The sequence below is a fragment of the Cnephaeus nilssonii genome (assembly GCF_951640355.1).
Source record: "Cnephaeus nilssonii genome assembly, chromosome: 20".
Classification (NCBI taxonomy): domain Eukaryota; kingdom Metazoa; phylum Chordata; class Mammalia; order Chiroptera; family Vespertilionidae; genus Cnephaeus; species Cnephaeus nilssonii.
Genome location: NC_137091.1, coordinates 23,334,120 through 23,357,174, shown reverse-complemented (window position 1 = coordinate 23,357,174; position 23,055 = coordinate 23,334,120). Strand labels below are relative to the sequence as shown.

Here is a 23,055-nt window from a genome sequence, read left to right as displayed (position 1 = left end):
CTGTTGTCTGAGTTGTTACTTCAGTCTTTTATTGCCACTCAATGCTTTTATCACATTGTCTCTACACAAGCACTAAACAATGATTACGTGCCCTCTTTCTCCTCACCGATGGCAAGTCACATAGCTTCAGGCTTTTGTTTTTCCTTTTCATAGAAGGAAACAGCCCAGCTCAGTGAGCAAACACAACTCTTGGCACTACTCAGTATTTTTCCTTGAGCGAGAGAAGAAAAAGAATATTCATGGTTTCAGGCTCTGTGCTAGTAAATTAAATGCTGGGACTGTAAAACTAATCACAAGTCTGCCCCTGCCTTTGGGAAGTTTAAGGTTTTATGGGGGATGTGAACAATAAAAAGACAATAAATATATCTCAATGTTGGAAGTAAAGGGTGCTGGGGGCACATAGGAGGGGCTTGAACTGGTGGGTGGTTGTCCCAGAAATGGGAGATAAACAGAGGCCTAAAGAATTATGCAGAAATGGTCCTGAGGCCTGGGGCTGCTCGGGGAAGTTCGCCTGGCTGTCGATTTTTAATACAGTTTCATGGTAAAATTCTGGACTGTTCTGAGATTGTTTCTCTTAGTTATACCATACCAGGTGATGAAGCAGGCACAGAGCCAGGGTTTCTCCTCATAGGAAATTAGCAAAAGTGAGCTCGATGCCTGATGGTACCCACTCTCCAAGTGATCCTATTATCTGCCAACCCATAGAATGTGGGGCCAAGAAATGTGTCCCAGAGGGCTAGCTCTCACAGCAGTGGTGTGTGTCTCTTCCCAGCTGTGCATTCAGTGACATCATGTTGGTAACTTGATACTGGTCATGGGAGAGAGTATTTACACCATGAAATTTGCAAGTGTGAAATATCAGGGCTTTCATTTCCAGGGCTGGTTTTTAAAACATTTACCAGCATACCACTATGTGTATACCCCCATTTGGGAGCTTTTTATGCTGCCTCTTGCAAGGTGTCACCACTTTATAGGTCACTATATCTAGTTCCACTCTGGCACATATAATTTTTTATTTCCACTGTATTGGATACCGCTTATATGCCCCTTTAAATCTTCTGAGTCCTTGTCATACTCTTACTACAGCTTCTGGGACCACACACATGCAGATGCAACCTGATAAGGCCTTGGGTCCTGCTTGTACCTGTGCTTTGCCCTGAGGTGTAGCTGATGTGACACTGGGGAGCCCACTCCCATGCACATACAGCCCAAATGTACTGGGGAGCTGGTGTCTGTGGGGCCACCTTGACTAACGGGAGATGACAGTCATTGACAATGCCATCCCATTTGGTTTCCCAGGAAGACAGTTTTGAGATGCATTTTCTAAATCTCCCTAATGACTGAGCACTCTACCTGTATTTTCTAATGCAATCTGACTTTAGCAGGAAAGGAGATAATGGCTCAGAGAGACTCACTTACTTGTCCATAATAGATTATGCATGTGGTTGATGGAGGAAATGGGATTTAAACTCATATCAGTGAAACTCTGAATCTTTCCAAGCCTATATATTGCCTCTGCCTTTCAACCCTGTCCTGCCAGATAACCCTCCCCTCCCGCCTCCTGAGGGTGGCTCCTGTTAGAACACTTCAGGCTCTTGGAAGAATCCAGTTGGAAACCACTTATCTTAGCAGTAGCTGCCTTCCACAACACATCCTTTCTTCATTCGCTGAATTCTCTCTAGCTGCCTCATCCATGCTCCCTCCCTCAGATTACTTCTCACAGACATTCTGGCATACAAGCCTGTATCCCAGGCTCTGCATTGAGAGGATCCCAGCCTAAGCTATCCTCTGAGTCTGTGGACACCTGACAATCATATGACTGTCCTGCTGTGATACCCACAGGGTTAAGTAGGAAGTGGCCTAGTGATGGAGAACCAGGTCAAGTGCTACCTCCTTTATAAAGCCTTGCCTTGTTCCCCCAGACATAGTCATGCTTTGTTTCCAAGGGAACTACTTTGTGCTGGAATTCATGTATTTACACCACATCAGATCATTCCCCTCCAGACTGTGGACACTAAGGCAGTGGGATGTTGTCCTCACCTTACAGCATCCCCTAGCACAGGGTAGGTAGCAATACTAATTTTGAAGAGCAAATAAAGAAAGCACTTTAAAGAATTGTTTAGTACATCTGGGAAGAGCCATTCATTCAACACCCGTTGTTGGGGGAAGATGGTGAAGTAATTTCCTTTTTGCCAAGGCCATCCAAAAATCACAGAGTGATGGTGAGAGGAAACTCCAACAAGAACAGGCAAGGAAAAGAAAATACTTAAACCTGTAATAAATCTAAGCCAGAACCTCCTAGACCCAACAAAATGCTTGGAATGTCAAGAGAAGCAGTAGCCACTGCTATTGACGAATTTTTAATGACTATTTTTTAAAAGGCATGTTTCTCAACACTGCAGATCCGTAATAAGCTTATAAACACTTTAGGGGAGGCACAAACATGGGTGATGAAAGTTATAAAGGGTGAGTCATATTTGCAAAGCATCAAGGAAAGATCCTGTAACACAACAAACCTAAACTGCATCTAATGATATAAACAGAAAATAATGATGCGGGAAAGCCTGCCAGCCTAGAAAAGAGAACAAAGGAAGTCAACCTCTGAATCACAGGACAGCAGAGGACACTGAAAAATGGCAGCCAAGTGGAAACAGAAGCAGGAAAACACTATAAACATCGACCTGAGCTGGGAAGTGCTCTCAGCAGGGGTCGCAGGGACTGCTCAGTGTTTGCTCTCTGAGGCTTCCTCCAGGGAAATCTGAACAAAGCTTCTTGTCAAATTTTTAAACTCAAAAAATAAGGTTAGAATCTTGGCAAAGAGCCAAAGGCAGTGAGAATAACAGCAGGTGTCTCCTCTCCGTTGTTGCTTTTGCTCTTTTGATTCTGCTTCATAGTCTCTTCTGCCTGAAAGATAGTGAAGCCGTGACAACACACTTAAGGTTGCTTGTGGGAAATCATTTCAAGATCTAGAGCACCTAACTATTCAGTCGTCTTTGTAAGTGGCCAACAGGAGGTGTACAAATTAAAGCCCAGTACTTTGACAGGTAAGAGGATGGTTTACAAGAGCCTTTCATAGCCACATAACCATTCAAGTAGAGTTGAATTCCCCTATTTGCCATCAGTATTTCTTATGAACCTCTCCCTCTTATTAAGCTTGCAACACTGTATTGTAATCATGTTTTCGTGTCTACTTTGGCACATCGCTTTTCTGTCTCCGTAAGGCAGTGGTTCTCAACCTTTGTAATGCCGCGACCCTTGAATACAGTTCCTCATGTTGTGGTGACCCCCAACCATAAAATTATTTTCGTTGCTACTTCATAACTGTAATTTTGCTACTGTTAATGAATCGTAAATGCATAGGCTCTACAGCAGTGGTTCTCAACCTGTGGGCCACGACCATAGAGCTCAACTGTAGAGCCTAAGACCATCGGAAAACACAGATATTTACATTACGATTCATTAACAGTAGCAAAATTACAGTTATGAAGTAGCAACGAAAATAATTTTATGGTTGGGGGTCACCACAACATGAGGAACTGTATTCAAGGGTCGCGGCATTAGAAAGGCTGAGTACCACTGCTCTAGGGCCTAGTGCTGGGCTTGGTAAATAGTAGATACTCAATAAATGCAAGTTTGTTTACAAATGAATTGAAAACTATTACATGCCACTACATGCAAATTGAAAGAAAAAAGCTTTTCTTAAATTAAAAAAAATGGGTCAAGGAACGAATCCATATACAGCCCCAACAATATTGAAAGCATACTTCTTCACCCACAATTCTTACATCACTTAGAAAAGAAAAGAAGGATTATTTTAAGTCTTTCTAGGGCATTTAGAAAGTATTGTGGGCTGACTGTTTATTTCCCCCCAAAATTCATATGTTGAAGCCCTCATCCCTAATGACCCAAAGCAAACTCCTCCTCTGTTTTGCTGTGACCCCATGTCCCTCCTTAAACAAGCATCATAACACACTCCTCAGGTACTCACACATGCTCATGAGCAGATCTGGCACTTACAGTTACACCTGTGGGCAGGCAAGGGGAGGAGGGTAGGTGTAGGAATTAAGCCAGGAATGGAGTACATTAACACAATTAACAGTAGTTTTGTTTAGGGTGGCATAATTATGGCTGCTTTTCTTCAATTTTTTAAATCTTGTATATTGTGGTTATATGATATTTATATAACTTACTCTTTAAATTGCAAGAAAGAAAGTTTGCTGGGGAAAAGGGTGAAACAAACACATAAGCAAAGTATACACATACTCACAAACACATGTGAACTCCAGAATAAGAAACTTGGCTTGGATTCCTGGTTCTACTACCAGGTACAAATGACCTCAGTCCCTCATTTTAAATATCTGTACAATAGGCACAGTGCCACCTGTTCTACCTATCTTTGTGGGTTTCCTATGAGGCTTGATTCCCGCAAGGCAAGTAAAATGCTGTGCAAAAAGAAGGTATATGGTGGGGGTGACCCTCTGTGAATTGTCACCTCTATACCTCCCAGCACAGCCCTACATTCAGTGGCTGGGGTGGTAAAGATGATCATTTGGAGCATGTCGAATTGCCAAACAATAAAAATGCAGTAAAATATGAACCCAACTAGTTTATAATTTGTAGACATTGGGGTAAGATAGATAGGAAGGTGGTGAAACTCAAATACTGGCCTTGGATTCAAGGGAATTTGTGCTGCCACTTAGAGGCCTGTGTCTTGGAGGAGGCATCTGCTCTCCTTGCCTCAGTCTTCTCATAAGAACACCAACCCCAGAGGGTGACGGTGAGCATCACATGGCTGTCAGCTTAGTCACCACGTCCCTATCCGCTCCCTATTGGTGTTCGTTGAGCAAACTCACAGAATGGTAATGTGTGTGAATGTGCTCGGGGAGCTAGGGCAATGACACGTGTTTGGGAGGATATGTGGGAAGAAAGGAAAACAAGTTGTATTAAGCACCCACTCAGGCATTTCTGTGCAGTATTCATGTTACAGTTCACACATGGCTTGCAATAGACTTTAAAACTGGCAGGAATAGCAAGGCTTATCGGCCCCATTTTATAGATGCAGAAAATAGGGCCTGAGATATGCAGAGTCACCTGCCTGCAATCATAGAAGTTAGGAACTGATGAACCACGGTCTTCTTCCCCTGAACCAGGAAGCCTGCAATCAGGGAGATGCGGCAGCAGAGTGAAGGGCCTGGGACCAAGTCATTCCCACTCATGGAGAGGTTGAAGCCTTGGTTACAATCACAGCTTCAGGAGAGAGCCAGCCGGAGAGTCCAGTTTGGCTCCACCGCTTCTTTGGCTGTGTGACCTTGTCCAGGCCCCTTAACTTTCTCTCTGAGCCTCAGCCTCCTCACCTGTTCAATGGGGAAATAGTAGTTCCTCACAGGATTGCTGTAAGTCTAGATGAGCCAGAGCGTGCAAAGTGCTCAGGACAGTGCCTGGCTTGGTGCAAACACTAACGTGTAGCCACTCCTGTTACTTTGTTCCCTGTCCAGGGCTCCACAGGCAGCTGGTCATTCAGAGTTCATTCGAAGACTAACCGGAGCATGGCCCTTTCCTGGCAGCACCTCCCAAAACAAGCTAGCAGTTTAGTAATCAGACAGTTTTAGTGGTTACTAAGCAAGGAGATGGTTGGAGGATGGGGGATCCAAACACCAGCATGTGTTTATCATTTGTGCTGCTCAGAGCTTCTGTTCCACGAAGCAGCTCCCGCAAATGTCTTTGGACATGAATGAAAGCATACGGCAGGAGCACCAGCAGCCTGTTTGCATCTTGGCAGTGGCGAATGAGGGAGGGAACCAGCCCTGGGAGGTTTAACTGTAAGAGGATAGAGTTATCCCTACTCCTTCCAAGAGGGCCACCGAGGCTGACTTGACTGTGTGCCCACGTGGCCTCATGGCGTTCTCACAGCAATCTCAGCGAGTGGGCCCTGCCCTTATCCCCGTTGAAGAGAAAGGGAATAGCCGTTTCGAGGACTCACAGCTACAGTTGGAGAAAGGAGGACCTGAATTACTCTAGAGCCTGTGCCTTTCATCCTTATGCTAAATTTTGTCCCCTCAGCTCTTACAATATATTTTTCCAATTGGATCTTATCTGGCTCACCATTTCCCTCCAGCAAATTCACAGGTTGAAGTCCTAACCCCCAGAGCCTTAGGACGTGACCTTACTTGGAAATAGGATCCTTGCAGATATAGTTAGTTAAGATGAGGGGACACTAGATTAGAAAGGCCCCTAATGGCATATGACTGTGCCCTTGTAACAAGGGGAAATTTGGAGACAAACTCATGCAGACCGAGGTCGGATGATGCTTCTACAAGCCAAGGAACACCAAATGGCCAGCAACCCCCCAGAAGCTGGGTCAGAGGCCCGGGACAGATCCTCCTCCCACAGCCCTCACGGGAGCCAGCCCTGCCGACACTTTGATTTCGCACTTCTGGCCTCCAGACTGGGAGACAATACATTTCTGTTGTTTAAAACATCCGATTTGAGGAACATTATTAGGGCGGCCCCAGGAAACTCATGCACAACTTCTCTGATAAATGGGGTGCTTTGTTCCCGCTTCCTAGGTGAGGGAAAGGAGGCGCAGAGGAATGAAGTGCTAGTGGCCAAACAGCCAAGAAGTAGGAGGGTTAAGAATCCAACGCGTGGGTCTCCTGCTCAAATGCTTATCACGTCTGATTGGAGCGGCTTCTTCAATATGTGTCCTGCTGGCAGAGTGGCTTACAGCTTATAAGAGTTCAACGCATGTGGACTCGGTTGCACAATAACCATGAGGTCCTTTGCAGTAACAGGGGACGTGAGTGGCACCATTTCAGTGGAGGAAAGTGAGGCTGAGGGAGGAACGTGGGTATGCTTTGTACTTGTGCAACCTCTGATTTAAATGTATGTTCTAATGTTCAAGTGACCTTGGTCTGCAGCACAGCTATTGCTCCTATCTAAGGTCCAGAGAAAAGGTCAGAATCTGTGATGAACACATCAGCACAGATACCTCGGAAAATATTGGAAACCGGTTTTACTGCTGCCACCTTGCAAGTAAGACATATAGAGTGATCCCGACACTGACTTGGAAGGCCAACAGAAGCGAACAGGCATTTCCAGCCTTTGGACGCAGCAGAATCTCACCTGGGTCTTTAAAAAACACACCCAAGAGCAGCCCACATCCACTGTCTCTGGCTCACAAGGAAATCCAATTTTGTGGAATATTTTCAACCAAATGACAGGAGGGAAGGCAAGAGCAATCATTTTTTTCATAACAGAAATGTGTTCAGAGCTGAGCTTCCAGACTGCTAACAAGGGGTGCTGAGCTGTGAATAAACCTAATCCTGCAGCTCACTGTGGTTTCTGGTGGATATGAGGTTATCTAGTTAGGGCCTGGATGACAGATGCTGCACCAGGCTGGTGCCCTGAGGCCCCAGAAATCCTTTGCATGGCACATGTCTGTTCTCTCTGCTTGCTGTCTTGCCTGAGGTCCTGACCCCAAAGACCTCAACTCTGGGGTGAGTGGAGGGGGAAGGGATGCATTTGCCATGCACTGAAAGAATAATAGCTGTCCAGCATGAGGCCAAGCAACTTTTGTACATCTAATTCCTGTAGGTCATTTAATTCCTCCATTTAGAAATGGATGGAAGGTACCGTTGCTTTTCTGTTTTCACATGTAACTGTCCATGAACATGTCAATGAGAGAGGCAAGTCCATGGGACCCCAAACCAGAGTTTGTAACCTGGGGTTGGGGTCATGGCAAGATTGGAGGATGTTGGGGGTGTTTCTGCAGAGGAGCCAACATGATCTCTGACTTTTGAAATGAGAGCAGGGACTTTTCTGGAGGACAAGGATGATAAAGGCAGAATGGATGGAGATAACAGCATGAATAAAGGCCAGGAGGCAATAGCAGCTCAGGTTTCTGAAGAACCACAATGTTCCAATGGGGCTGGAGTGATGGGTATAGCTGAGCAATTGGTGGTGACTTCAACCTTACTGTTTCCTCCCCCCGCCCCATCAAGGCCTGCTCTCCCTGTGTTCAGCCAGATGCACTTTTTTCTCCTCTCTCTCTCTCTCTCTCTCTCTCTCTCTCTCTCTCTCTCTCTCTCTCTGGCATTTGCCCAGGTGGTGATGCAAGCCTACGTCATAGCCCCTCCAACTCTCACCCTTTAGGCTGCACTCCCTGCTTGTGTCATTGTCTAGCTGTTCAATTCTGCCACTCTGGCTGCTCCTGGAGCTCAGACCAGGCCTTCTCACTTGCTAGTGTGTCTTCAAAGTCCAGCCTCTGCCAATATCTGTTCAATTGCTGCTACCACAGACCATCACAAACTTAGTAGCTGAACACAACACGAATGTATTCTCTCACAGTTCTGCAGATCAGATGCTTGAAATGGATCTTGGATTTAAAATCAAGGTGTGGGTGGGGCTGGTTCCTTCCCAGGCTCCAGGGGAGGGTCTGTTTCCTTGCCCTCTCCTGCATCCCTTGGCTGGTGGCCCTGCATCACGTCACCTTTCCCCCTCTGCATCCTCTGTCACATCACCGCTCTGACTCTGACTCTCCTGTCTCCCCCTTGTAAGGACTCTGGTATTACATCCGGCTCACCCAAATAATCTACAGCAATCTCCTCATTTTATAGGCCTAAATTAATCACATTTGCGAGGTTCTTTTTTCATATAAGGTGACACGTGCAAAGATTTCAGGGATTAGGATATGGGCATCTGTAGGGCCGCCATTCAGCCTCCCATATATGGAGAAGTGGTACCAGAGCTGTGCCTCAGTTTATCTGATATGCTGGATAGATCAGAGCAGGGGTGAGGGCAGATGTGTCCCAGGGTTTGGGGGCATGATGGTGCTAATATGTTTGACCTGCAGAAAAGACACTGACGTGGACATGCTGGGATGGGAAAGTGTGTGTGGAAATTGGGACTTGTGTGCATGGGCTGGGGAGGGGGGTGATTATGTTGAACTGAAAAATCTAGGATTCCACTTGAGAAAAAGGGTATATGCAGCAAAGGAAAAAAGAAACTAGGGACATAAAGCAAACATAGCCATCACTTCTGGACCCTCAGTTTCCTTGTCTGAAAACTGGGAGAATGGACCAGGCTGAATAAATGGTTTTACAAGGCCATGTAGCTTGAATATTAGTGAGGATTGAGGCCAGGCACCTGGACTTTGCAAGCTGTACCTTCTCCCCATCTCCCAAGTCCTCTTATCCCAACTATAAACAGCATCCCTCTCTTTCTCCCTCTCTCTTTCTTTCTGTATACAACAGCTTTATTGAGATATAATTGTGTACCATGCAATTCACTCATTTAAAGTATGCAATGCAATAATTTTTACTATATCCACAGAATTATGCAACAATCACCATCACTAATTTTAGAAGATTTTTATGCCTCCATAAAGAACAGTCTACCCATTAGTAGTCCCTTCCAATTTCTCCCCAACCCCCACCCTCCCATCCCTAGGCAACCACTAATCTACTTTCCAAACAGCCCTTCTCTGAACACTGCTCCTCTGGCTAGCTTCCAGGCCTTTGTTGTGCTCACAGCTGAAAGAAAGACTTATGCTGGCTGTCAGCCTGCCCTACACCTGCATTCCCTACCTGACCCTCTGCATTCAGACTTCTGCCCTCAACATTCTACTGAAAGCACCTTCTGCAAGGTCACCAATTACCCTCAGGCCAAATCCAAAGGCTGTTCTATGTGCTTCCTGACCTGTCAGCAGCAGCCAGCACTAAGACCTGTCAGATAGTCACAAAGGCCCCCTCACCACTGACCTGTTTGTGAATGCCTCCTCTTTAGACTGTTGTGTGAAGGGTGGGGGATACTAGGGTTCTGGCCTTAATGCCCTTCCTTCTGCAGTAAAGAAGTTAACGCCCATGGCATGCACTGTCTTGCTCTGAATGCCAGCTTTGCCATGTACCAGCTGGGTGACCTGTAGCAACTTACTTCACCTTACTATAAGTCCATTTCCTTATTTATTATTTTTTGGAGGGATGAGGACACATATGTAATACCTTAATCAATAAAGAAAATTTTTTAAAAAGTCCATTTCCTTATATGTATCACAGCAGTACCCACCACGTGGGATTATCATGGGGAGAAAATGAGTTAATTAAGGGAAAGTGCCTGGAAAAGTACTTGGCACATGCTATACTAAGTGTTTGCTAATATAATTAGTTTGCTTATTGTTTTGTTCAATGAGCTTACTCATTGTTACTTTTTTCAACAACTTCTATGCATTAGATTTCCCTGGGGTTCAAATTTCCATTAAATGACATTATAAGCAGGGACTCTGGGCAAGTACAATTTCCCCAAAGCCTCATTTTTGTGACCTGTAAGATGGGGATAATAGTAGCTGGGTCTTAGGGTTGTTGGAGTATATAAGTGAGTTAATACATGCAAGACACACAGAGCAATGACTGGCTCAGAGTACACCCTCTAGAAATGTCAGTAGTGGTAATAATTATCCAGCCCTCTTCTCTCACCTCAGTGCCAAGGTGGCTCTGGATTTCCCGGGGGCATCTCCACCTGCATGTTCTACCATAACCTTAAACTCCCATCACAGCTCGTCAACTTCTTCATGGCAGCTCGTAGCACTGTTAACTGAAATGGTATTGCTGACACCCCATTCTCACTCTCCCATTGGTCATCTCTGTCTCTTATTTCTCCTTTGCCCTTTATTTCCAATGACTCAGATTTGCTTGTTCTCTCCCATTCTACTGCCCCCACTTTAGTTAGGGGCTTACCTACAGTCATGTCTAAAATCTGCAATGGGCTCCTGGCCAGACTAGCTGGCCACACTTTATTCTCCAAATCAACATGCATGTGATACAGCACACATTGCCTGCTTTTTTGGTGATTCTTTAGAAATATTCTCCCCTCTCCAAACTGTGTCTCAGAAGGATCCTCCAAATCTTTAAAGAAAGTCTATGCCAGCCAGTTGCCTCCTGCCATCATTAAGTGGAACTTTCCATGGTTTCTCCTTGAGTATTTGCCTCTTAGTTTAGGTTTGGGCATCTGTTTCAGATGCTTGGCTTCAGTTTCTCTTCACTTCCCAGTCTGGTGTTGGAATTGAAGCTTGTAGCTTTTTTTAAAACTGACAATCACAAACCCACTCAGCCCTGTGTCTTGGATCACTGTACCCTCCCTCTTGCTAGTTCAACATTAATCTTCCTTTGATCAAGTAACCCTCTTGCGCTGAGACAGATAAGGGTCCCTTTCAAGCTCAGCCTCACATTATTTTTCTTTTCATTCATTCTTTTAGACAGACTTATCTCTGTATGGGTTTTGTGATGGCATAGAATGAAAGACACACATAATTAAACCGCAATTATTAACATGAAGGCAAAAAATGCAGTGGACACATAATGAGGAATTAGAGACACTTAAATGATGAACTGCGTTTGGGCAATGAACTCCACTGTAGCCAAGGCAAAGAGAGATATACCGGGATGGGCATAATTAACGTAATTTACTAAAAGGTAATCATGCCAGATTGCTGGCAAGGCACATTTCTCCTACCTTCCAATAGAAGGACGGCATCCTACCTTATAATAGACAAATATGCAAATTGACCGCACCTTCGCTACGCCCAAGCCACGCCCACCAACCAATCAGGACGAGTATGCAAATTACCCCAACAAAGATGGCAGCTAATTTGCATATCAAGACAGCGTAGACAGAAGCCAAGAGATGCTGAAGGGAGCAAAGCTGCGGAGAAGCAAGCAAGCCAGGGGAGGACAAGGGAGGAGCGGAGGCAGGGCCGGGGGAGAAGGAAGGAGCGGGGCGGGCTGGCGGAGAAGGTGGGCCGGGGGACAAGGGAGGAGCGGAGGCGGGGCGGGGTAGAGTGCAGCAGAAACCCTATTGCAGGATTTTTCCTGCAACGGGAACGCTAGTCATCTTATAAACGAACTCCAATGAAATATCTGCAGTGATAGGTATGTTCTTCCATCTCTGCACAGTCCAGTTGGGTAACCACTAGCCACATGTGGCTTCTCACTACTTGAGAAGTGGCTGGTACAACTAAGGAACTGAATTTTTAATTTGACTTAATTTAAATGTAAATAGCAACTTGTGGCGGCTGATGGTACCATCATAGAGAGCACAGTCATAGACATTTATGTAAGCAATGTTGTAAAATGCTATAGATAATGCTTTTCATAGAAGATTTTAAAACTACCAAGATCTCTGTGCAACTCTCTATGAGTTTTCTAGGGCCCCCATAAAAAAATACCACAGACTGGGTGGCTTAAACTATAGAAATGCATTTTCTCACAGCTCTGGTAGCTAGAAGTCCAAGATCAAGGGGCCAGCTGTGTTGGTTTCATTCTGAGGTCTCTCTCCTGGGCTTGCAGATGGCCATCTTTCACTGCATGCTCACGTGGTCTTTCCTCTGTGCACACATCCCTGGTGCCTCTAGGTGTCCTAATCTCCTCTTCTTTTAAGCACACCAGTCAGCCTACCCACAGGCCTCATTTGAACTTAATTACCTCTTTAAAGGCCCTATCTGCAAACACAATCATATTCTGACGTACAGGGGCTTCAACATATGAATTTGAGGAGGACACACTTCAGCTCATTACAGAGCCCTCTGTATACTATTAAATGGCAGATGGGAAAATACATTTTTAATCAGAGGCCACCGCTCTATAGCCCAGGTGTGTATCTTTCTAGTGTCATACTTGGGACCAGATGGGCTTCAGGAACTGAGGGGATCACGTGGTATGTGTTGCTTAGGCCACGCTGTAATAGCAAGCCCCACACTCAGAATGTGACTCCAACTCCTCTGCCTGGCAGCGAAGGCCAAGATTTGACTCCGCTGACCAAACCAATCTTATTTCCTCTCCTCCTGAGTCAGCAACCTCTGCTTTGCTTAGCTTAGACCTCTCAACCCCACCCACCCCATTCTCACTCCTACTTCTGTGGTTCATGTCCCTCCTGCTTGTAACACCTTTTTTTTTAACCTCAACATCATCTGAAGAATTTAAATCCTTCCCATCTAAAACAGGCCCCATTTTATTCTTTAAACCATCTCTGAACATTCATTCTTCCTTAACAGCATTCTCTCTCGTTTCTGAATCCACTTGTACTTGATTGAACCCAACACCCCAAGATCGAACCCTAAGTTATTCTTTGTTTTGTAATTGTCTCAAAAATGGAATCATAAACTCAAAGGTCAGGGGACACGTGGTCTATCCCTTCTGTAGACCTGACATCCTAAAATAGACTTGACATCCTCCTAGCACATAGTAGGTATTCAGTGATATCACTGCTTCTTGGTTTACAATTGTGGTTTCATACCTTTCCCACCTCTGAACTTTTTGGAGAGATTAACTTTTTTCCAACTTAATGTACAGCTGCACATGTAATATTTGGAGGCAAATGTGAGATGCAGTGTATCCACTCTGCTTTGTGTATTAAATTTAAAGTAAAGTCAGAGACAGATGGCTAAAAAGAAACCCGAATCATCTCTGATATTATTAAATCTAGTCTGAGAGCTCAGAGAGCCTAAGAAAATTTTCTTTGAATCCCTATGGGATTTATATTCCATAGATGAGATTATAGAGCCAGCCTGAAAAGCAATTTTGTGAAATCATTTATCAAAGGGGAGGGGGGGGAATGATTACAGTCCTCCTTCTGAGGTTCCCAAGTAATAAGCATGCTCTGCTCTCTTCAAGCCCAGAAGAGCTGCGTGGGCTTGATAAATAGCTGAGTTTGGCCCAACTGGAGCTCTCAACAGATGTCTGTAAATATCGCAGAAAAGAGCCCTCAGAAAGTTGGTGGGTGTTGTGATGAGTGCCTGTGGATGTTTTTGTTGGCAAACAGGCAGCAGCCGTCTGTCTCCCCTCTATGGATTACTGGCTTGCTATGGGCACTTACACTTCCTTTGTTTTCCTGATGACTGTCTTAACCAATATGACTTCTTTTAAAGACAGTGGTTCTCAAGTAGGGGCAATTTTGACAATGTCTGGAGATATTTTTTATTGTCACAGATACTGGCATCTAGTGGGTAGAGGCCAGAGATGCTGCTAAACATGCTACAATGCACCAGTATTCAGTCAAAATGTCAACTGTGTCCAAGTTGTCTTACAGTAACATCTTATTTTAGGACTAGAGGCCGGGTGCATGAAATTCATGCACTGGAGGGTATCCCTCAGCCTGGCCTGCACCCTCTCACAGTCTGGGACCCCTCTCTCCTTACCGCCCACCTGCTCACTGCTCCTTACCGCTTGGCTCACTGCTCCTTAGCACTGCCACAGAGGCGGGAGAAGCTCCCACCACCACCTCTTGCTCGCCAGCTATGAGCCTGGCTTCTGGCTGAGTTGTGTGCCCCCTGTGGGAACGCACTGACCACCAGGGGGCCGGTCCTGCATTGAGCATCTGCCCCCTGGTGGTCAGTGTGCATCATAGCGACCGGTCGTTCTGGTCATTCAGCCATGCATGGCTTTTATTATATAGATAGCTTACATTATATTATATAGATGCTTAGGCTTTTATTATATAGATAGCTTGTACATTCATTCATCCTTTCAAAAATGTTTATTGTTAAACATGGAAAATCTCCAAGTAGCCATATTTTTGTGTGTTGGTGGATTAATTAATTTGCTCATGTAATACAAGTTTACTATTATCTACTCTGTTCCAGGCACTGGGGTCTTAAACAGCATAGTCAGGGTTTCTCCTCATCTAGGGTTTATATTCTAGTGGAAGGGGGAGACATGAGTTTAAATAAGTTGACAAATAAGTGAACAGGATCATTTCAACTAGTGATGAATACAATGGAAGCTATCACACAAGGTAAAGGGAGAGAGGATGACCCAGGCAGGGTTGGCTGTGTGGGATGCTCCTTTGGGGAGGGCGGTTTGGGAAAGCCTCACCAGGTAGGTCTCACTGAAGCTGAAACATAATGATGGGAAGGAAGCTCTGAAAATCTGGAGGAGGAATGTTCAAAAGAAAGGAAGTAACAGGTTCAATAGTGCAAGGCAGGAAAGGCTTGAGTGGGTTCAAGCACCAGGGACATAAAAGCCACTGAAGATTAGATGTAGGAGGCGAGGTGGACAGTATGAGGTTGATGAGAGGTCAGGAGTTTAGACTGGGCAGGGCTGTACAGACCTGGATTCCAGGTGCCATGGGAAGCCATGGAGGGTTTTAAAGCAGGATGGACATGATCTAAGGTAGTGATAAGTTCACTCAGGCCGCTGGGTACAGAATGCTCTATACAGGGGCAAGATGGAAGGGTGGGACTGATCAGGAGTTCCTTACAAGATGAGTCCAGCTTAGGCTACATGAGGTGCCATCAGTGAAGATGAAAGGAAGTGCATGAATTTGGAAGCACTTGCAGTAAAGTCCTGGAGTTGTATATGATCCATTATTCAGTCAGCTATCAACCTCAGCTTTCCCATCTCTATTTGGTGTGGGTCCTGAGAAGTTTTGCTTTGCATCCTTGGTCGACCCAGCTCTTGAGCCAATCCTGACCTAGCTCCAGCATGCATGGAGCTGCACATTCCCCTAGCTGCCTTACCTGTGCCCAGCTGTGCCTAGTCAGACCCTCTCTAATGAGAACTGAACTTAGTCTGGTGCCCCCTTCCCACTTCCGAGCTGGATTGAGATCTCCTTTGAATATCATCAGACTTCTGCAGTTGGAGCCTAATAATTTTTACTTCTTCCCTTGGGATCATGGTGTAGGACCTCCTAACCCTGACATTTTAGTGGCCTCCCATGGGGCTTAGAGTAAGATCTAGATTTCCATGTGGACCCTGATGACCTATTCATCCAGGCTCTCCTTAAGCCATTCCTTCCTTTGGTCACATCAATACAGGGAAATTGTTCCCTGGAATCCATCATGATCTTTCTTTCTTTGTCCCTTTGCTCATGAGGTGTCTCTGCCTTGCATGCTCTTCTGTTTGTTTGTTTTGTTTTGTTTTTTGCCTCCTTCATATCCTATGACATCTAACCTTTCTTCTCTAAAGTCATTCTATAGCATACATTCTCAGTGAAAGTGATCCCATCCCCAAAGGGTTAAAAAAATTGGTTCTTGGAGAATAAAAAAAAAAATCTTATTCTTTTAATGTATAAAGCACAGATGTACATAGAGGACATAAACATATAGATAAGTAGATAGATAGATAGATAGATAGATAGATAGATAGATAGATAGATAAAGTAGATAGACAAATATATGGCACATAGTAGTTATTCAATACATATTTGATAATTCAGTTACCATTATGACCAGGATTGATTTCAAGTATCAGAACAAGGAACCATTGGGCCAACAGGATCCCTCTTTGATTTCAACCTCTGCTTAAATGCTACCAGTTTTGTTGGGTCTCTTTTGGGCACTGGTCTAAGTTTAAGCCCCCTTTTTTTGCCCCATGGTCAAATTAATCTCTTATCTCTGGTCTTGACTATTTCCAGTTTTTTCTCATTCCTGACCACTGAGAATCTGGTAATGGTTTCATCCAGTTGTACTCTATAGCATTGAGATATCATAGTGAATACCATATGGATTAAAATAAATCTGTTTTCAAGAAAAGCACAATGATAGGCTAACAATCTTGGAAATTACACAGCAGAAGGAATGAACAATTATCTGATTTGATTTAGCAATAAAATGAATCACAGTGAGCATCTGTAATAGAAAAGAGACAGGAAGGAAGCAAACCTAAATGTTAATAATGTTATCCATTTATGGAATATGGACTTGCAGTTAGTTCATTTTCTCCTTATGCTTTTGGTTCATTTAGGAGTTTCCTACAACAGCATGTATATCTTTTATCATAAGAAACAAGGGTTTTGGTGGTTGGGTGTTTTAAGACTATTCACAATACTGCAGGATCAGAGAGGTATTGTGGTGCATGGATCCAGGACCAGTCCTATTTGATTATACAGTGACCCCCACAAAGGGTTTCAGAGTGATTTCTGTGTTTAGGGAAGCCATAGCATTTGGCCAACCTCTTCCATTAGGCAAATAGCACCAGCCTTCTTACCAGGAGGATACCCACTCTCTGTACCACAGAATTTTGTGTTTGTTAGCTTTTCAAAGGTGACCATGACTCCCCAAAGTACAAAAAAAGTGTACTACAAGGTACTCCCCGGTACAAAAAGCAAACAAAAAACACACACATTCCCATATATTTTAAAACATTCCTCTGCAGCTTCATGGCTCTCTGAAGCCAAGGTTATGAAAATTTCTTAGTAAAATGCCTCTGGAAACCTAGGCCACATTTCTCCATTTTATCCTCACAGGTAACTGCCGTGACTGGCTTCCCAAATATCTCAAACTTTCCTTGTCCTAAAGGACTTTCTAGACCTTACCTCCTCCTAGTTCATCTCACCTGAATCCAAACAACCAGTCACACTTCAGTATTCGTAAAGATAACATTAGGGGTTCTTAATTTTTTCATGATCAAGGAATGGTTTTAAAATACTGGAACTTTGGGTAGATCAATTAATGAAAACAGTCCAACAGTAGATACAACAATTCATCAATAATGACAATGCCCATTGTGACAGCTAGCAACGTCTCACAAGGGCCCCAAGCATCAGGCTTAGCACACAAATCATTTCAATTCTGAGCCGTGACCTTGGTCTTTTATATACCCACAAGGTGACAATATCAATGATGCTGCAACAAAATATATGCTCTCTTGTACACAAGATAAATCATATACATAAATTAAAATTTGGTGGCTTACCTGGAAAGGTTTATGGTACAAATGGTATGGTGAGGCATGTGGTTTAAGAACCACTAGGGGGAAGAGAGAATTGAAGATGGTAGTGTTGTAGGTGGATGCTACACTCCATTTACAACTAAAATATAGATAGAGCAAGCAACCTGAGTAACCAACTGAAGACTAGCGGAAGAAAAGTCTTATAACCAAGGATTTACAGAAGCCACAACAAGACTAGTAGGAAGGGCAGAGATGTAAAAAGGGGTGGCCCCCACTACTACAGGCAGCAGCTACTAGTAAGATTCTGGAGGGACATCTCAGCTGCGGGGGGTTCCCCCTAAGAAGTGTGGGGTCTAAACCCCAAGTGAGGCTCCCCAGACCAGAGCACCAGAGCCAGGAAGAGGTGCACACATAATATCTGTCTGTGAAAACCAGCAAGGGTCCCTAGCTGGTTTGGATCAGTGAATAGGGTGTCAGCCTGTGGACTGAAGGGTCCTGTGTTCCTTTTTTGTCAAGGGCACATGCCAGGTTGCAGGCTCGATCCCTCAATGATTCTCTTCATTGATGTTTCTATCTCTCTCCCTCTCCCTTCTTCTCTGAAAGGAATAAAAAATATATAACAATCTTTAAAAAAATAAAATAAAATTAGGGATTCTGTCTGAGAGAGAGAGAGAGAGAGAGAGAGACACTACTACAGACACTGGCGCCCTCTTAAAGGGCCAGTGCACAAAAATCTCATTTGCAGCCACTCATCCTGGGCTCTAGTGGAGGGAGGGCAGAGCAGACTAGAGTAGTGTAAGAAGAGACTAGAGGTTGTGGCTCTGGGGAGAGAGCTGAAGGGAGAACCGCCAAGATTCTTATGCTGAGTCCCTCTCCCACACCACAGATGCCATCTTTTTTTGGGAGGAGCACTCCCCTCCCTAGGGCATTAGGCATCAGCTTGCAGAAAAGCAATAGCCCCACCCTCTGGACTCCCTGTTGTCCCGGCCTTTGAAGCTTGTGCCCTGCTGAGGAGTCAGCTGCTTGGGCAGGGGTGTAGAGGTGAGGGCATTCAGAAGGTGTCAGTGATTGAGTTATAAGGCTTTGTGGTGGGGCCATTCCCACCACATTCCTGTGAACCTGACTGGCACCTCTCTCTCATAGGAGATCCATTATCTCCACTCTCCAGACTTTGGTTGCACCAACCTATCAAGTCCTGGTGGCTCCGTTCTGCTGAGATCTGGGCAGAAAAATGGAACTGCCTTAAGACTCAGAGATTCCACTTCTGGGAATATATCCAACTAAACCCAAAACACTAATTCAAAAGAATATATGACCCCTATGTTCATTGCAGTGTTATTTACAGTAGCCAAAATTTAGAAGTTGTCCATGGGCCCATTAGTTGATGAGTGGATAAAAAAGGTGTGGTACATTTACACAATGGAATACTACTCAGCTATAAAAAGGAAGAAAATTTTACCTTTTGTGACAGCATGGATAGACCTGGAGAGTATTATGCTAAGTGAAATAAGCCAGTCAGAGAAAGACAAATACCATATGATTCCACTTATATGTGGAATCTAATGAACAAAATAAACTAGCAAACAAAATAGAAACAGACTCATAGATACAGAGAACAGATTGATAGCTGTCAGAGGGGGTTGAGGTTGGGGGGCTGGGTGAAAAAGGTGAGGAGATGAATAAAAAAGAAAAAAAAACTCATAGACACAGACAACAGTATGATGATTACCAGAGGGGAAAAGGGTGGTGGGGGGGTGGAGATAGGAGAGCATAAAGAAGAGATAAATGGTGATGGAAGGAGACTTGAGTTGGGGTGGTGAAAATTCAACATAGAGATGATATGTTATAGAATTGTACACATGAAACCTGTATAATTGTATTAACCAATGTCAACCTAATAAATTCAATTAAAAAAAATAACCACTAGAGAATTTAAAATAGTTTTTATATTCAAAGCACCGTACTATGGGACAATGACTTTAGGACCATCATTTAAAACAAACAAACCTGGAGAAAAATAGTTTAGTGAAAAAAAAATGTATTTGGCTGCCCAAACCTGCCTGGACTAAGAAGAGACTATTGCTGGGGAAAACACCGTTCTTACCTCCTCCAGGGCCCACAGGGAGTCCACAGTGGGCTTGATCTTCTTCTGGGTGTAGAGCCCTAGGAGTTTGTCCACCACTCCTCGAATGAGGCCCGCGCGGCCCTGTTTGAAGAGCAGGTTTAAAAGGGAAAACCCTGCAATGACTTTGTTCTCTTCGTATAGCTTGATGGGGTTCACTTTCTCCACCTGCCACCACTGCAAAGAGAGAGGTGCCGGGTTACAAGGACTCATTCTTAGCAAAACGGGGTTGCAGTGGGCCCGGTGCTAGCTGGCTGAGAGGTAGATCTGGTTGGTGTGTGTGTTTTTTCTTTAATTTATCTTTATTGTTGAAAGTATTACAGATGTTCCCCTTTTTTGTCATTGACCCCTTCCACACACACACACCCGCCCCAGGTCTTCACCACATTCTTGTCTGTGTCCATGGGTTATGCATATATGCATACAAGTTCTTTGGTTAATCTCTCACCACCCACCTCCAACTCTCCCACCTTCTCCCTGAGATTCGTCAGTCTGCTCCATGCTCCTATGTCTCTGGATCTATTTTGTTCATGAGTTTATTTTGTTCATTAGATTCCACATATGAGGTTGGTGTGTTTTTTAAAAGCATCTATTAGGTGAGTGCATGGAGAACTACAGACAGTGGTGCTTATGAGAAGAGCTCAGGATCAAGGTGGGAGAGAGCCCTTTAAAATCAACCACTAGGCCACGTGTAGTTGGAATGTGAAGGAATATGGTTAGGATTACTAGCTCTGGAGTTGAATCCTGGCTGTACAGCTTGCTCCCTGTTATTCTCCATGCATCATTTTTCTCAGCTACATACAGTGGCAGGGTATTGCCTCTGATGTTCCCTGGGAGAATTCAGTGTAACGCACTTGGCTTTGTGAATGTTGGTGGTGGTAAAGGGTTGTTGAAGGGAGGGGTTGATGAAGGGAGTGAGGTGGCATAGAGGTTTACAAAGTGTGCTGGGGGGACACAGTAGGGGTGATGACATTGACTGCAGGTGCAGCTTTCCTGGGGGAGTAACGACAAGGCTGGAGGGGTGACTGGAAATGCATCAGATAAGGAAGAGTAAGAAAGTGTCATACAGGAATAAGGAACAGTGGACTGAGGGATAAAACATAGTGTTGGGGCTAAGACAGTAGCTCTCAACTGTGGGCAGTTTTGCCCCTGAGGGGACACTGGTAATGTTTAGGGACATTTTTATTGTGATGACTGAATGTACTGTCCTCCAGTGTATAGATGCCAGGGATGTTGCTAAACATCCTACAGTGCACAGGACAGCACCTTGCAACAAGGAATTGTTCACCCCAAAGTGTCAATAGTTTCTCAAAGATGAGAAACCCTGGCTTAAAGTCCTCTGTGGGAATACACATAACTGGCAAATATGGCTGCCTATCTCCCAATCAGACATGAAAATAAGCAAGCCACCCACTAAACTACAGAAATTGTTATCCAACTGCTTTGTTTTTATTTAATTGTGTTTCCTTTGGTGCCAGTTTGAATTTGGAAGTTCAACTTCCAGTTTCTTGAGGGTTCTGAGAAATGAGGTGGTTACTCTCAGTTTAATATTGAAGACAAAGAGGAATATGGTGGGCACTTATGAGCATTTATAATAGCTGTGTTATCGCTCTGTTTATTTACATTCTGCCTCTTTCCAGGATTGAAGAGGCTCAAAAAAGAAAAAGGTCTGATTTTTTTTAAAGTGAAAAAGTCATATTGTTAGGAAAATAAGTGTGAGAAAGACAGGCTTACATAGGGATAGGTTCATGCATAAAATTCTTTACCAAAGTACATTCCCGGGGGCTGAGGGCCAGCTCTAGGAGAGCCATGTATTTGACCATGGGTTACTTATCGAAGAAAAGCCAAAGACGCCATTAATGACTTGATTTTCACTATATCTGCAAAGCCTCAATAAATATTTGTGAAATGAATCCTTGCTGATTCTACAGTTGCCGTACAGTGGTGGTTGAGTTCTAGAGCCGAATGCCTGGTTTCAAATCCTAGTTCCTCCACCTACTAGCTGTGCAACCTTAAGCAAGTCACTTAACCTGTCTTTGTGTAGTTTCCTTGGGGTTCCTCATGGGGTCATCTTGAGGAGTAAATGTGTTAATACATTACATACAAAGTGCGTAGGTGCTCTATAAGTATGAACTAGCTTTATTATCACCGAACGTTGGAAGGAATGGTTCTGATTTAGTGAACAGGAATTCTGAATTTGGAGTCAGACTGCCCCGTCAATGCTAACTTCACCTATTATTAGCATCATCGTTATGGTCTGAAAGCAAAGGGCATGCTTGACAAAGAGTGTGCACAAGCTCTGTGTGAGTTTTAAGGTAGAAGGTAATTAAGATAGCTGATGGAAAAATTCCAGTGTGATTACAAACATGCTTTCATTTCCAAGCCTTCTTGAATATATAGAACAAAAATCCTTTCTAGAATCTTCAAGAACAAAGGTATCATTCCACTCCTTGGCATGCCCTATTTTCAATTTGCTTCTAACTGACCAGTTGACATTGTGCCGGGCCTCTGAAAGGGAAGCCTTCATTCTTGACCTCCAGCTAGTAGTGTTCTGATAATTGCCACCCTTGGTTTGGGCAGGAAAATGTCAACCTGCATCCTGGCTGTGTTTTTGTGTGCGCCTTCATCAAACCTGGGTACCCTGCAATTATTTCATTAAAATTGTGTGTTGTGATTGTGCATTTGGGGAAGAAAGAGAAAACACTTATTACAATTGTATGTAATTTGGGACCAATTTGGTTACCCTCAGCAGGCTGTCAGCATCACGGTAATTACTGCCATAGCAACAAAGCAGCTGTGAGTGACACAAAGCCTGTCTCCAGGGGACATGCTCCAGACACATCCTTCATTAGACTCTTCCTGCTCCCTGTTTATTCTGTAGCTGAACTTTAAAGTTCAAATGAAAACAGAGACCCTTTAATTCTCATTTCATGGGGCAGGAAGTAGTAACCATTCCAGAATCAGGGTATGTTGGGGATGAAACCTCTGGCAGCCAATGTTGCCACTTAAATGGCATATGAATACTCTGTAGCCACACTTAGAATGAATTTAAACCACTTACCAAGCTTTACCTGACCATCTATTCAAAATGCCTCTAGCCCACCCTGCCGTTTTCTATTTCAGCACCTGCTTTTCATTTCTTCAGAGCTTTTATGACCATTTACAATCATGTTATTGGTATGTTTTACTTATTTCAGTTGTTTTTCTCATGAGAATCACAAGGGCCTCAGATGCCCCTATCTCACTCGATGTTATACCCAGTGTCTGGCTCAGAGC

General features: G+C 44.1%; 1 protein-coding gene across 2 annotated transcripts in view; it reads right to left on the bottom strand.

The window, feature by feature from the left end:
• VAT1L (vesicle amine transport 1 like) overlaps positions 1-23,055 on the bottom strand; it is a 152,494-nt gene that overhangs the window by 50,461 nt on the left and 78,978 nt on the right. For both annotated transcript variants that reach the window (XM_079759506.1, XM_079759507.1), the window contains exon 7: positions 19,762-19,956. In XM_079759506.1, the coding sequence (XP_079615632.1) occupies positions 19,762-19,956 (195 nt within the window). The remainder of the gene's footprint in view (positions 1-19,761; positions 19,957-23,055) is intronic.